Source organism: Alnus glutinosa, chromosome 6 (genome assembly GCF_958979055.1).
Source record: "Alnus glutinosa chromosome 6, dhAlnGlut1.1, whole genome shotgun sequence".
NCBI classification, from domain to species: Eukaryota; Viridiplantae; Streptophyta; class Magnoliopsida; order Fagales; family Betulaceae; genus Alnus; species Alnus glutinosa.
The window spans coordinates 6,167,359-6,181,390 of record NC_084891.1 but is presented as its reverse complement, the minus strand read 5'-3'; the positions used below and the strand labels follow the sequence as shown (position 1 = coordinate 6,181,390).

At 37.2% G+C, this 14,032-nt stretch overlaps 1 protein-coding gene across 1 annotated transcript; it reads right to left on the bottom strand.

Moving 5' to 3' along the window:
* Positions 1-2,871: 2,871 nt before the first annotated feature.
* LOC133871366 (probable ADP-ribosylation factor GTPase-activating protein AGD14) lies at positions 2,872-13,207 on the bottom strand. The gene is made up of 13 exons (XM_062308805.1): positions 13,109-13,207; positions 8,381-8,442; positions 8,066-8,153; positions 7,902-7,963; positions 7,731-7,827; positions 7,034-7,492; positions 5,855-6,421; positions 5,460-5,624; positions 5,269-5,376; positions 5,093-5,176; positions 4,016-4,193; positions 3,882-3,927; positions 2,872-3,462 (listed from the first exon to the last, which is right to left on the bottom strand). Exons 1-13 carry the CDS (start codon positions 13,205-13,207, stop codon positions 3,324-3,326), a joined length of 2,154 nt encoding a protein of 717 aa, XP_062164789.1. The 3' UTR covers positions 2,872-3,323.
* Between the last annotated feature and the right edge of the window lie 825 nt (positions 13,208-14,032).

The following is a 14,032-nucleotide window of genomic DNA, read 5'->3' as shown; positions in this document are numbered from 1 at the left end:
CAAATCACAATAAATATCCAATTGAAATTAAATCATCCAATGTATCTGTTCAATGAACAAATCACAATGGATATCCTCTTTTAGTCGAATCATTCAATGTATCCGTTGTTTGAAACACATCAAATTTTCAACTTTTAATAAATGAACATTCAATCAAAAGACATAAATCAAATAATTGAATTTGGACTTGAACAATATAGTGGTAAAAAAAATTCAGGATTATATAAATAAAACAACAAGAACGTGTTTTATCAATGACGAGGTTTCATCTTCAACCTTAGTTGAAGAATTAACCTCTCATGGCAAAAGACAAAAGACTAACTAAAATAGAAAACATAAAAGAATAAAAAAGAATAGAACAATGAGAAAAAGATAAAGAGACAAAATAACTTTCAAATAAATTTAAGGCGATAAAATTGAAATAATGAAGAAAGAAAGAAGAACGGAAACTAAATTAAAGTGATGAATTAAAATAACGAAGAAAAGAAAGAAGAATGGAAAATGAAAAATTAAATAACTTTAAATTAAAAGAAATATGAACAAAATATCAACTTACAAAAGAAAAAACCAGATCTAAGACAAGTGCTCTGAAGAAAAGAATTGATTCTCTAAGTGGTGCCTAGCATGGGGTATTTATAGCAGAAGATTAGGTTAAACCCAACTTTTACAAAATGGCATCTCTACCCCTCTAAACCCTAATATGAGAAAAGAACGTTAGGGTTTAGGGCCATATTTTCAAAATGACGCCTCTACCCCTAGAAAACCCTAATGGGAGTGTCAGCAGTCGTCAGAGTATTGAAATTCGCGCATGACATGTCAGCCCTGATAATTGCTCAATCGACTATATGGGTCGATCGATCGATCGACATCGTGCTTGAGCCTTTGTTCGCCTTCCAGGTGCTTGATTCTCCAAAGATGTTGCCACGTCAGCCCTAACACCCGTGTTTTGAATGGCTCTAATGACTTCTTCTCCTGTTTCTTTGCAAGTCCCACAGAAATACTGCATTTTATCTCAAAGTCCTGCAAACCACTAAAACACCAAAAGTAACCAAGAAATCAGAAAATAACAAAGTTAAAAGTTTAACAAATGCAAATTAAGGGGTCCAAATATACAATATTTGGCACTCATCACTCCCTCTTTGGCAATTCGGAGACAAAACCAAATTACAGCAAAATGCTCAAGTAAATAACTAAAAACCCAAAACTCAACATTAACCTATTAAACCACAAACTAGGCTTAGATGAAGTTTTGAGTCTAACATGTTCTCTGAAACATGAGTAAACAATTAAACACAGAGAATTGGAGTAATAAACCTCAGATTAACACGTAGATGAATAATTGAATACATATCAAATAAACATAGTAGCACATCCATGTTAATTAATCACATCATCAAAACTACTCACCCTATTACATCAAGCACCAAACATGTTCTCCCAATATGAACCAAAGATCAAAACCATGAATATTCAAGTTTGGTTGTAAAAATTAAGTGTCAAAACATGTTTGGTTGCAAGTTTAAAGTCCAGGGTTAAGTTGGTGAAAAAGCTAATCCAAGACATGAGTATTCAAGTTTGTGTATGCTGTCAACATTGACCTAGTTCAATTAAAATAGTCATAAATTTTGATTTCGAGCTTCAATTGAAGAAAATTTGGTGGCGTTAGAAAGTTGACTAAGAATTATAGAACTTTGTATTTCACGAAATTTTTTCGATTCTAATGTTTACTTGGTCAAAATAGGTTGTGAAGAGAAGACTAAAAATTTAGACAAAATTGCTCGTTTGCAATCTCGTCTGCAATGGGTACTAGCGAGGTGCAATTTGAAGACTTACCGAGAAGCTCTATTGTAGTCTCCTCCGAGGTTGGTACGAACTAGGCACAACTTGAAGAGTTACCGAGACACTCGTCTGTAACCTCGGCTGCAATAGGTACGAACGAGGTCTAAGCTGAATGCCTCATCTGCAATCTCATAGGGACGCGCCGCACCAAGAATTCGTGTTTTTATAAGTTAACCTAGGCTAGTACGAACGAGCTTACTTCCCATCCAAACGAGAATGTAAAATCTGCAATATTTGGGAAACCAACTTTTAGATTTGAGGGCATCTTTCCCAAGTCTATTTTAAGGCTTTTGGAGCACAATTTTCTAAGTAGTTGAGACATTATTTTCAAATAACAAAGAGCCCATTGCTTCATGTGCTAAGAGAGAAAACCCATGCTTTCGTGCTTTCAATTGCTTCTCTCTTAAAGTCTTTGTTGTAAACCACAACCATTCATCAACAACAATTAAAGACTATCAAAATTCCGATAAATGAGATCAAGTAGAAGAATTTTCTAAAGGTTTTGGGAGAACTACTATAGTAGCAGGCAAGTGGGTGGCTTGTCTAGTACATGCGTGTGTCAATTGCAAAGGTTTTGTAAGTATGAAAATCTTGTAATTTCACATTTTTTTTATAGTGGATTGATTTCTTGGGTTTGGTTACTCGTAGTGGTTTTCTCTTTGAGGTGCTCAAAGAGAGGTCCACTTTGTCACCAAATTACTTGTGTTGATTATTTTATTCCTTTCATTATATTTAATGAATGTTTTTGTGGTTGCTTACTTTTAAATTCCGCTTTATTTTGGCATACACCTATTCAACCCCCCTTCTAGGTGTAGTTTGGAGTCTTGGGTTTAATTTTCAATGTAGAACAAGTTATGCACCAAAAATGTGACATTCTTGTTTTAGAATTTGTGAATTGTGAATGATCACTCCACAATGTTTGTCTCCAACTTTCTTTCCCATTGTTGAGAGTCTGGCACAAGCTGAAAAAAGCTACAACCCTCATGCTAAGGAATTGAAGTACAGTCACGATGCAATGATTTCTCATAAAGTCATACCATTATAGTGCCCTGGTTCTCTTTCTCAAGTTTATTGAATAAAAAATATATCATTTCATATTTACACCAATCAAAGAGCTCTAGCTACAGTTCAGTATTATCATGGTGACAGCAGACAGGTAAGATCACAATGCTGTGAAGACAAACATATCACAGGGAAGGAGGGAAGCCCTTAAGGCAGCAGGAAATATGCAATAAGTTGATCTGCAAATACCATGATCTTGAAGAGAATCTTGGTCTGGGATGAATTTGTCCATGCACTTCTCTGAGCATTTGTAATATTCTTATACTCTTCACTAGGCAGAAATATAAAAGACAAACCCCCCATTCAGATTACTCGTTTAGTTTAATCTGCAATCAAAAAGAAAGCAGCCTTCTTCCTGAAGATGTTAGGAGGCAAAAAGAAAATGACAGCAAATGGGATGCAAAAACTTTTTGTTCTTTTATTTATCCAAAAGGGTTTCCTCCCATTGAAGAAAAAGAATTTGGGGTGCTTGGTGCCGAGTATCTTCCAGCTGACTGTTGATTTGTGTTCAAGGATCCAAATATAGCTCCATCACTGCCAAATCCACCAACTCCTTGTGCTCTGCAATGACACTCGAGAAAACTCTGAATTACTTTTATTTTTCCATTATGGAGATCATATCATCATTGGACGGGATCAGAGAGAGATATTTGTAACTCTGTAATAAAGCATTATGATCGAAGGAGTCCGCTGGTAGAGATGTTGGTAGAGGCTATTACCAATACCAAGGATAACCCCCTCTTTTGGATAAAGAGAAGGCCTGCTTATATAAGGCTTTGAGTGGACTTAACAAATTACAGCCTATAAGGACAATTTTCTAGCCATAGTGTAATTTTGAACTCTTAATGCCCCATCCCCACGCTGCCCAGATTTAGAAAAATAAAAATAAATAAATAAAATAATAAAAAATAAAAAAGAAGAAGAAGAAAGAAAGAAAGAAAGAAAACCAGAAAACCAGAAAACTCAAGCCAGCACGATACCTGGATGGTAGGACATTATTATGTACTTGTAGTCCCATGTATGCACCTGAGATTATTAAATTGAACATAACAAAAACTGCGGCCAATAAAGAATAGATGTTCAGAAGAAATAAAGATAAAAAGAGTGAATTTACCAGAAGGCATGGCTGATACAAAAGATGGTGAATGTGGAGGAGGCACTGCAGATGCATAAGATGGTGATTGAGATGCCATCAAACCCAAAGACTGGGTATCAAGGCTGGAAGTACTCAATAAGCTGCTAGCAGGTGACACATTCGGCAGTGCACCTTGTAAAGATGCCATGGAAGGAAACTACATCACAGACAACACATATTTTTGGAGGTTAAAACAAGTTTTCTCTCACCTTTGTCGAAAATTTTAAAACAAAAGCCTTGCAAGAGTACCAAAAAAATATGGATTTGGAAATTTTAATTTAAACCAGAACATGCCATTACTGATTTTTTTTATAATCAATTGGGTTAAAGTGCTTCACGCAAGTGAGTTTCACGTCATCATAGATCAATCTCTATTAAAGGCTTTGTAGTAGAAGGAACAGTTTCCCCATTTCCACTCAAACCAGTAAGTAAAAATTGCCAGCATACTGTTAAGAGTTCAAGAGATGATAATATAGAGATATGAAAGAGCCTGTGTAGCTAATTTTCTTTGAAGATAGCATTGGCGTCAGCATAAAATATGCATGTGATCTAGCCTCAAGCTGTCATATACATATTTATGTAAAACCAAAATAGTTATATCAGCACAGCCATATGTCTCCTCGTTTTAATATACAAGTGCCATGCTTTTTAAGTTGTGAACAGATTCTCAAGAATATGAATAACAAAAATTTTGTGAGACACCATATAGTAGTGAATCTCATAAGTCTAATCACCTTGAGAACACAAATGTGATATAATAATGTATGTCTGCTTAGATTCTGTCTAATCAAGTTTTGTTATTTAGTTCATATTTTAGGTATCCGAATTTGCATATAAGTACTTGATTACCAAGACATACTTCCTGCTCTACCTTTTTGCTACTCTACTCCAGTAATTCTTAGCTGACTACAGATAAAAGAAAAAATAAGCATTCATAGAAGGCCTGAATAAGCACACTTTATACTTTAAGGTATCAAAATGTCCAAGAAAATCTGGATAAAGAAAAATATAAACAGTGATCCTACTACACAGAATCAGTTGGAATGTTGTGCATACTGGTGGGGCCTGCACTTGAGTTCTTTCATCATTAAGGTCAAATGGGTTTGCCGATCTTGCTGAGTTAGGAAATGCTGGCACAGGCTGTGAAAAAAAAAAATCCATATTAGCAGATCAACAGCCAGCATATATTAGTACAGATTTATTCAAGTTGATTATCTTGGTTCTTAATGTACCATTGCATTAGAATAATACTGTATGTTGAATCCCATGCCATAAGGAGAACCATTTTGCCAACCTGGAACTGGTGCAGTGACTGTTGAGTAGCTTGCAGTAAAAAGGTCCTACAAAAAAGGTTATTATATATATCATCAAAAAAAAAAAAATTTGATGGAAAATTTGAATAGTATAAAGGAAATGCTATTACCGCAGGAAGTTCCTTTCTTCCTCTAGGCTTGGTTTCCACTGAAAGAGGTTCAGCTCCAACTCCAAAACTGGTGCCTTGATCTGATTTTGAGACAGCTTGAGAAGATTGTTCAGCAGAAGCACTCAAAGGCCCTTGTCTATTAGGTAGAGTTGAGTAAATCCATGGCTGGAGATATAAGGAACAAATTTATCCAGCAAAAAGATAATGATCCAACTTGCAAATATTAATTAAACATTCTTTGTCATTACCAGTCATTACTTAAGTTTCACTGCTGTAAAATTCAACCAACTTACACGATTTCATGTTAGTTTGCTGGTCTTTGTTAAAAATTGTGCCTTCATTAGATCTGACCATGAAGATTGAAAGTATGGAAAAAGCCTCATCATGTGTCTCACCTGATAATTCGGAGTTCCAAAAGTTGGACTTATCTGTTGCATGATTGATAGTTCTTGTTTGTCAGGAATTTTAATAGTGGAGTCAGCACTCCCACCATCTGCAGCTTGTGGAGCACCTCCATCATAAGGAACTAATGCCATACCGTTACCAGTCAATACATTTGTAGAACCACTGGCACTAGTGGGCAATGCTGACATCTGCTGCACACTTGCAGCCAGCAGAAAACCACCTGCAGGGATGTTGCCTTCTGTTGCTGGTGATAGTGCATCATTGTTAGGCCCTTCAGACATCATGTGACTAGCAGGTAGAACTGAGGGTACTGACAATTCGAATAATAAAGATTCCAAACTATTTTCACTTGGAGCTTGCACCTTCTTTGCGGGATGTTCAAATGAGGCCCAGTAGCCACCACTATCTGAGTGAGGCACCTGCTCTGTCCGTGGTATGGTTTCAGCATGAAGGGGCTCAGAATCAGTATTAAAATCAATCAAGCTTCCTGAACATTTGCGTTTATGTTCTGCTGGAGTCCTATCAATGGAACCCTGGTCACTGGAAGACACTATTTTCTGCAATGAGGAACACTTGAAGAATAAGTGTATATTGGATTAGGAACTTCAAAAATATACAGATTAGACTCCAAAGCTAACGGAATAACAAATTCAGCGTTCAAAGCTAAAAAACAGCCTAGTAATCAGAACCCATGCACTGGAAAAGTCATTCTCTATTAGACTACCTCCTTGACCTCATATAGTCAAACAAGATAAACACTATGGAGTCAATACCAAGGGAAAGTATATATACATAAGTTGTTTGACACGGAGTTACATAATCATGTTGTCAATATTTCTTTCAGGAGAGATTAAGTAGAGAGACTGCACTCAAGCAAAAGACTGAGAGTGTCTAACATAGTTCCAATGGTGAATACTCTCCCAAGAGAATTTTTGTAGAGGTTGCGTCCCTGGTGCAGACTACGTTTATATGGTTCCTCAAGGAATACATAGCAGATGCAGCCAGTTAAAAAAGCTTAATTGTATTCTTGAATGAAAGAGATCACATAACAATAACAGGCCCAAGGAAGAGAACATCACTGGGCAAATAAGTCTAAAGGAAAAACAAAAAATAAAAAGAGAACTATTCATACAAAACCAAATTTCCAGTATAACATAGCAATTATGCACCTGATTATGGGCAGAACCATCTGCAGCCGTCCCATCGATTGCTTTAGAAAGATCGCCTACCTGTAGGGGAGTACTACTGCCTCCTAAAACATCTCTAACAGGCCGTACCACTGGGGAACCGCACGTATCCATGTTCTTTTGAAAGTCAGATGACCTGATTCCTGGCTTGGATTCTGTATTTGAGAACCTACGGCTACCATGCTCATCATCTCGAAACCTGTCATCAACAACCTCAAAGCGGGCAGGAGTTACCCTAGAACCTCCATATCTTGAATTTTCTTGGGCATATCGAGGACTTCTTTTTTCATCATAATAATATTTGAAATTTCCATCCACACTTCTTCCACCAGGACTAGATCTTTCGTTATGACGCTGCTCGTGTTTTTTCTCGTAATGTGGGCTTCTAGATCCACGCTTGTATGCACTAACCTTCCTGCTATGAGACTCCTCTTTGTCATTCTGTATAATAAAAACAATTACTATTTTTTAAAATGAGGGCTGCTTTGAGTAGGAGAGCACTCAACAGTACTTCTAATTGTCTATCGTATCTAAATTGATGCGGTCAAAAATTGTTGAGTTGGCAAGTGTTAATAATAGTATATGAAGATCATTGTTGGACAAGGTTTCCACAGCACAAAAATTAAAATTTAAAATAAGGTGATCCATGGGCATGCGTATATAATAATGCAGAGCTTACCAATCTCAGTGTTGAGAGCTTAGCAATAGTCTTCTCTCCAGTGTATTTTCTATCCACATAGACATGCTTAATAAAATCCCGGAGTCTATGAAGATTACTGGAGGCAAATATGTGAATCAGAAACACTAAGTATGAAGTACTGAGATCAACATAAAATAATATGATAAAAACCTGCCATCAGGGTATGAATTGTGCTGCGTATCCCAATCTTTAAAATAAATTTGCCTTGCTCGCTGTGAAATGATTTAAGTCAAATAATGGGAAGCAAAGAAGTATAAGTAGACGACAAGAAAGAGCACTAACTGGATCAATTACAACTGAATATGAATGCCTACCTCATTTCCCCCTGCCTGAAGAGCACTAGCTTCTTCTTCACTGAATTTAGCCATTGACACCGATTTTACTCGGTGAGTGAATTCTCGACTGGAATACTTAAAAGAATTAATTAGCCACTCTAAACAGATGCCTATTAAGTAAACTCAAGTCAGATCATTCAGTATCGAAATGAACATGGCCGATGACATTTCCAATGATGTCATGTAGAACTTATGTGAAAAATAGATGCACCATGAAAGGACTAAGGAAAACTGCGAAAATGAAACTAACATTATCTACAGAAAATCAGTGGATGTACAAGTATGAATACTTACTGCACTCCACTGCAGTTTGTGCAAACGAATGTCAAGAAAGTTGTGCAAACATATTGTGGACCCTGCTAAAAGAATATAAGTTAGTCATATTATTATTTTATCAAATGATATCATATCAAACTATAGAAATTACGAGGAAAACTTCTGAGAAAATGCTATTGCATAGAATAAGACCAGATAACAAGATCATAATTGTCACTTCCAAATCCAAGACTAATGAAACACACATTTTAGATAAAATTGACGAAAACGGAAGGTATGAAACACCATTAGCATCGTGACTAGATAAGAGATGGAGTAGTTTAAGAAAAATAAAACCCTAAAAGAGTGAAAAAGAAGAACTAAAATATGTGTATATGTGAAAAGAAAAGTGATTGAATGGTAACTACTTATGTTAAATTACTACTTATTTCAAAAACTCAAACTAATAGGAAATGATTGATTTACTCATTTGATTAATATTCTAATACTCCCCCTCACATATGGGCTCCAAATTTTTCTCAATAAATGAGTTCCAACACGTAGAATATTTAACTTAAATAGAGTGTGAATTATGCAAATTAAGTTCGAACTCAGAACCTTTAGTTTGATAATGTTAAAATAATATATTTTATATTATTCTCATATGATTTTAGATTAGGTTTACTTATTCACCACTCATAACTTCTCTATAAATAAAGGTCTCTGTAACATATTTCAATATACTTAATAGGCAAGGTGTATCCCACACGTCTCTCTCCACTTTCTCTCTCTCTTCTTTCTTTTATTCTCTTTCTCTTTTATTTTTCTTATCATATATTTTTACACACTATCAAAACCACTTTTTTATGGCCTTCAATAAACATCTTTGATGTTTCCTAGCGTCCTCTTCCAACGCTCTCACTATTCCGATCGTCCACGCGCCGTCACACACCCCCGCATGTGCTGTTTGTCTCTTCCCAGCCTTCCTTGGACAGTATTCTAGAATTCTAAAGCCAGAATCCAATCTGCAACACAGATCTTTTGATATGGGGAAGATCCGCCGCCAACGGCCACGTACTATACGTGCCGCCCGAAGATTCTGTCTGTTTTGTCAGGCGCCCCTACAATCTTCCAATCGCTTCAGTGGTCGAGCCACTCGACAAATCAACTGTTGACGGTTCTAGATCCACTAAGATCACCATCGTCCTAGGTTCCACGAGCGTTATGCGTCTTCACCCTCTGTCAAGGTAACTCTACGCGTCCAATATACGCGCCACACACTCCACACGCCGGGTACCTATTATGCGCGTGGGTTTCATGCACCACACGTGCGGCAGCCTTTCCCATCCTTCACACGAGCCTTCAACGCGCATTCCATGGATCTATCGATCTGATTCGTCAACCCAATCCCGCAGATCTCAAGCCAGTTGGATCAACTAGTTTTCAGAAACTAGACCAGCCCAATCAACCCGTCCACAACTCGTAAACGAGTCTCGGATCTGCTTAGCCAGCCAGTCCACTATCAACCCGGGCTCAGCCGGAAAGGCCAGCGTGACCCCTCATCAGTCCTCAACTCAAATCGGTCCAAAACCGGTTTCAAACTGAGTCACCGGGTTTCAGGGTCCAACCCAATTCAGCCGAGTAGGCTAGCTAGTCAACCCAGCCCACCAAGTTAGACCCAATTCATTTCAATTTAGGACTAACCAATTCTATCTCAACCCGTTCAAAACCGGGTTCAGCCCGGCTCAGCTAAGCAGGCCTATCGGGTCAGCCCATACACGAGCCTAACCAATTCAGCGCATCGAGACATTCAATCAAGCCAATGGCCCAATCTAGTCAACGGCCCATCACATTGGCCCAATCTACTAGCCTTTGCCAACTGCCACCATCAGCCACTAGTGCCACCACTGTCAGCCGCCATCCATCTCCGACCACCTCCTCTTGTGAATTTTCAGGCAACATTTACGGCAATCTCTGGCGACTCTTCATCGACTTTTCAGGCCAACTCCAACATCTTCTTTGACAAAACAAAAAAATAAATAAATTCATTTCCCTTTCTTTTCCGAACTCAAGCTTACACCTTGAGTTTGAGGAGGGATGCTAGAATAATATATTTTATGTTTGTTAGTTTATTTTTATTGGCTACATTCTAGTTGACAAAAACGCTTCCATACCAGGGACTGCTATAATAGAGACACCGTAATTAAGAGTCTTCCAGAAGAATATTGCAGAATATTAATTCCAAATATGGAATGGACTGATCAAGGCATGATATCTACACAGAATATCCCTAAGAATGCAATTTCTTGTTGAAGAAAATATTCTGGAGACTTTACAGTTCAGAAAGTCGATTTTCCCTACAGCTAGGGGTGTACAACCGGTTGCGGTTGCGGTTGCAGTTATTTGCTCATAACCGGGTTTACCAGTTGCGGTTATTACCAACCGCCGGTTATCCGGTCAACCGGTTTTCTTTTATTGTTGAATTTTTCATTTTTTTTTTTTAAAAAAAAAAAATCCAATATTTGGTATTTAGTTACATCATTTTATGTCCTTCCATGTTTTATTTAAATCACTAACTAGATTTATAAGTTAGCTAAGTCTGTAAGCCTGCTTAAAGCATGAAGCAAATAAAACATTCCTTGAACATGATATGGGTTGGCATGAAGCAAAAAAAAAAAAAAAAAAATGCAGCAATGCTACTGCACTTAACGCTGAAATCTCCGAACCGTGTTATTACTAGAACACTATTGAACTTCGATTTATTGAACTGGGTGCATGCTATTTCAAACAGACAGAGAAGTGGGTGGACTTAATTGTGAGGAATTTTAGAAGCTCGTTCTATGGCAAAGTGCTGTTCAACCAAACTTGTGTGAGAATGAAAGATAATAGCAGCCATGGAGGCCGTGCCATAGTCGCCTCAGTAGTTATAGTACAACTCCATCTTTCTATATCTTGTTATTCTACATTCCAATTGCATTTTATGGAGTTGGGTTTTGTGGAAATGAATTAATATATATAAAATTATATATAATAAAAAAAAACCGGTTACCCGGTTATTAACCGGTTTTTTAAAATGCTATAATCGGTAACCGCAACCGGGTACCCTGTTATCCGGTTGTGGTTATTTCTGGTTTTCCAATTTTTTGGTTTTTCCAGTTAGCGGTTGTTGGCAGTTATTAGCGGGTACCGGTTCTTTCCGGTTAATAACCGCCCCACTTGTACACCCTTACCTACAGGCCGTCCGAACGCTCAACACCAAGAGCAAAAGTCCTCTAAAGGTCCGAACGGTCCAGCAAACGATAAAGTCCGAGAGCAAAAGTTCGGAATGAGTCTGAACGGCCGAGCAGATGCGAGCCACAGAGAGCAAAAGTCTGCATGAAGGGTCCGGACGCAAATGCGTTGACTGCTAACGCTGAAAGTACTTTATGCAACCGTCCGGACGCTAAGGTTGCAAATCCGAACGCACTTCAGTGTTTACTCGAAGTTTTAGTTGCAGGTCCGGACGCCAAAGACCAAGTCCGAACGCCGCCTATGCAAATCCGAGTTTAAGTAGAATTAGGATTTTTGAAGCCTATTTAAAGAAGCTCATAGGCTGCTTATTTATAAGAATTCGGTACTAAATTCTATTGTGCTAAGGGATGGTGTTTAGGCAGAGATTGTTAGATTTACTAGCTCTCTTAGAGTGTTTTTGTATGCGTGATTTGATCAACTGAAGTCTAACTTAGAGAGGGGCCCTAAGTTAAAGGAGTCTATTGAAAACCCCTTCAGACAGGAGGTCTGGTTGGGAAGCGTTCAGGTATAGGTACGTGTCAGAGTTAGAGGTACGACTGCTACATCGGATTATGTGAGTATTACTGCCTTGTAACTAGTTTTGTCTTCTGAATAGTAGATTTCCTAGGTTTGACTGCCCGGAGTGATTTTTCTCTTGATAAGAGCTTCCACTTCATCAACAAAATATTTGTATCTTTTTAATTCCGCATTTAATATTTTGTTGCATTGTTGATCACACACATATCACAATTAAATTAGGAGTCACAGTATTTTATTTTTCAATGTTGTTCTCCTATGATTTACTTCCTTATTTTAGATTAGGTTTACTTTTTTACCACTTATAGCCTCTCTATAAATAGAGACCTCTGTAACATATTTCAATATACTCAATAGACAAGATGCAGCACACACGTCTCTCTCTGCTTCCGCTCTCTCTCTTCTTTCTTTTATTATCTATTCTCATCATAAATTTCTACAGATACCATGTCAAATTACTACTTATTCCAAAAATATAAGATGATAGGAGATTATTGATTTAATCATTTAATTAATAAGGCTTATGCCTCACATATTTCAAACTTTAGGAAAGAGTCCCACAAGAATTGAGCCCTGATAGCACCACTCCTCAAGGCATTATAGAAACAAGATCGAAATCCACTCCTGCTCTTCAGTAAACTTTCAACTTCCTCTATTTATGATTTACAGCCTATGAACTTAAAGTCCTTCCAAAACAATAAATAGAATATCTGTATAAAATTGGTTCTCCATGTCACAATCTTTCCACGGAACTAAGCATCATAATGAAACTTGTCTTGCACGCAATTCCAGACATCCTAAACATACAAGGACTTCAAATTGATTATATTTCGATAAGGTGATATGTCATTGCTGGATTTAAAACTATGCAGCATACAAAGAATATCATGATTAGAGAATATCAGAATACAATATGCAGCTATTCTTCAAGTTTTATTTTATTAAAAAAAAAATTCATACCAAACCATTGCAATTAATGCATCTTCGATTCTCAGGAAGCCTCGATAGACCGCGGATAATTCTTTCAATTCTCTCGTCTTCCTTCATCCGGTTGGCCATTCAATCAAATTCAAGTTGTTCAACTGCACGTAAGCTATTCTCTGTTTATTGTCAGAGTAAATTAGGCAGAAGAGAAAACTCTTATATATATTAAGGTAGTTTTCCATTTCTTAGTTTCCCCTTGCAACCAATATAATGTCAAACACAAAACTTCAAATATACTGTCGCTCCCTTATCCTACATTTTCTCAGCCACCAAACAGAGGACAAGGGCTCATTTTCCTTTTCCATTTTCTAAAACGAGCCCTCTTATTATTTATTAAATTATTTATAGTAGAAAAAAAAATGAAATAACTCGTTTTGCGATTTTCTTAGAAAGCGAAGGGAGAGAGAAAAACCTGGTTATGATGGAGATCGAATTGTGCCTAAGCGAACCGCATTGGAAGAGAAACCCTAGAAATCGGTGATTGTGAAGGAAACAATTGAAGAAGTAGAAGAAGAAGAGAGAGGGATAGCCGAGCCGAATTACAGAGAATCGCAGAGTTTTGGAGAGATTTGGGACGGACATTGTCTACGAGAAAATCGGTGCTTTTACTTGAAACAGAGAGAGAGGTCGAAAGGAAGGGAGGGAAAATTGCCGGTAATAACGGTCGGTTTTGGGGGCCGTTGGGCTTTAGCTGAACTGGACGGCTGTATTTTGCTTAGAAGTATATTTTCTCAAAATTTAACTATTATTTATCTGAATTTAAAGTGAACGATAAAAGTAATAAATATTAATATGTTATTTTTTAATTATTTAATTTGAAAACAATGATTAAAATCTTAAAAGTAATGCTAGAAATCACATTTTTATCTTACAATTATCGCACAATGTTGACATGATAGT

Bases quoted from the DNA above. Each gene is read 5' to 3' on its own strand.
- LOC133871366 (XM_062308805.1), bottom strand. From the start codon at position 13,207: ATGGCCAACCGGATGAAGGAAGACGAGAGAATTGAAAGAATTATCCGC. The intron at 6,422-7,033 runs GTGCATAATTGC...TCCTCATTGCAG, and splicing joins ATGGTTCTGCCCATAATCAG to AAAATAGTGTCTTCCAGTGA. The intron at 5,377-5,459 runs GTAATAGCATTT...CCTTTTTTGTAG, and splicing joins GAAGAAAGGAACTTCCTGCG to GACCTTTTTACTGCAAGCTA.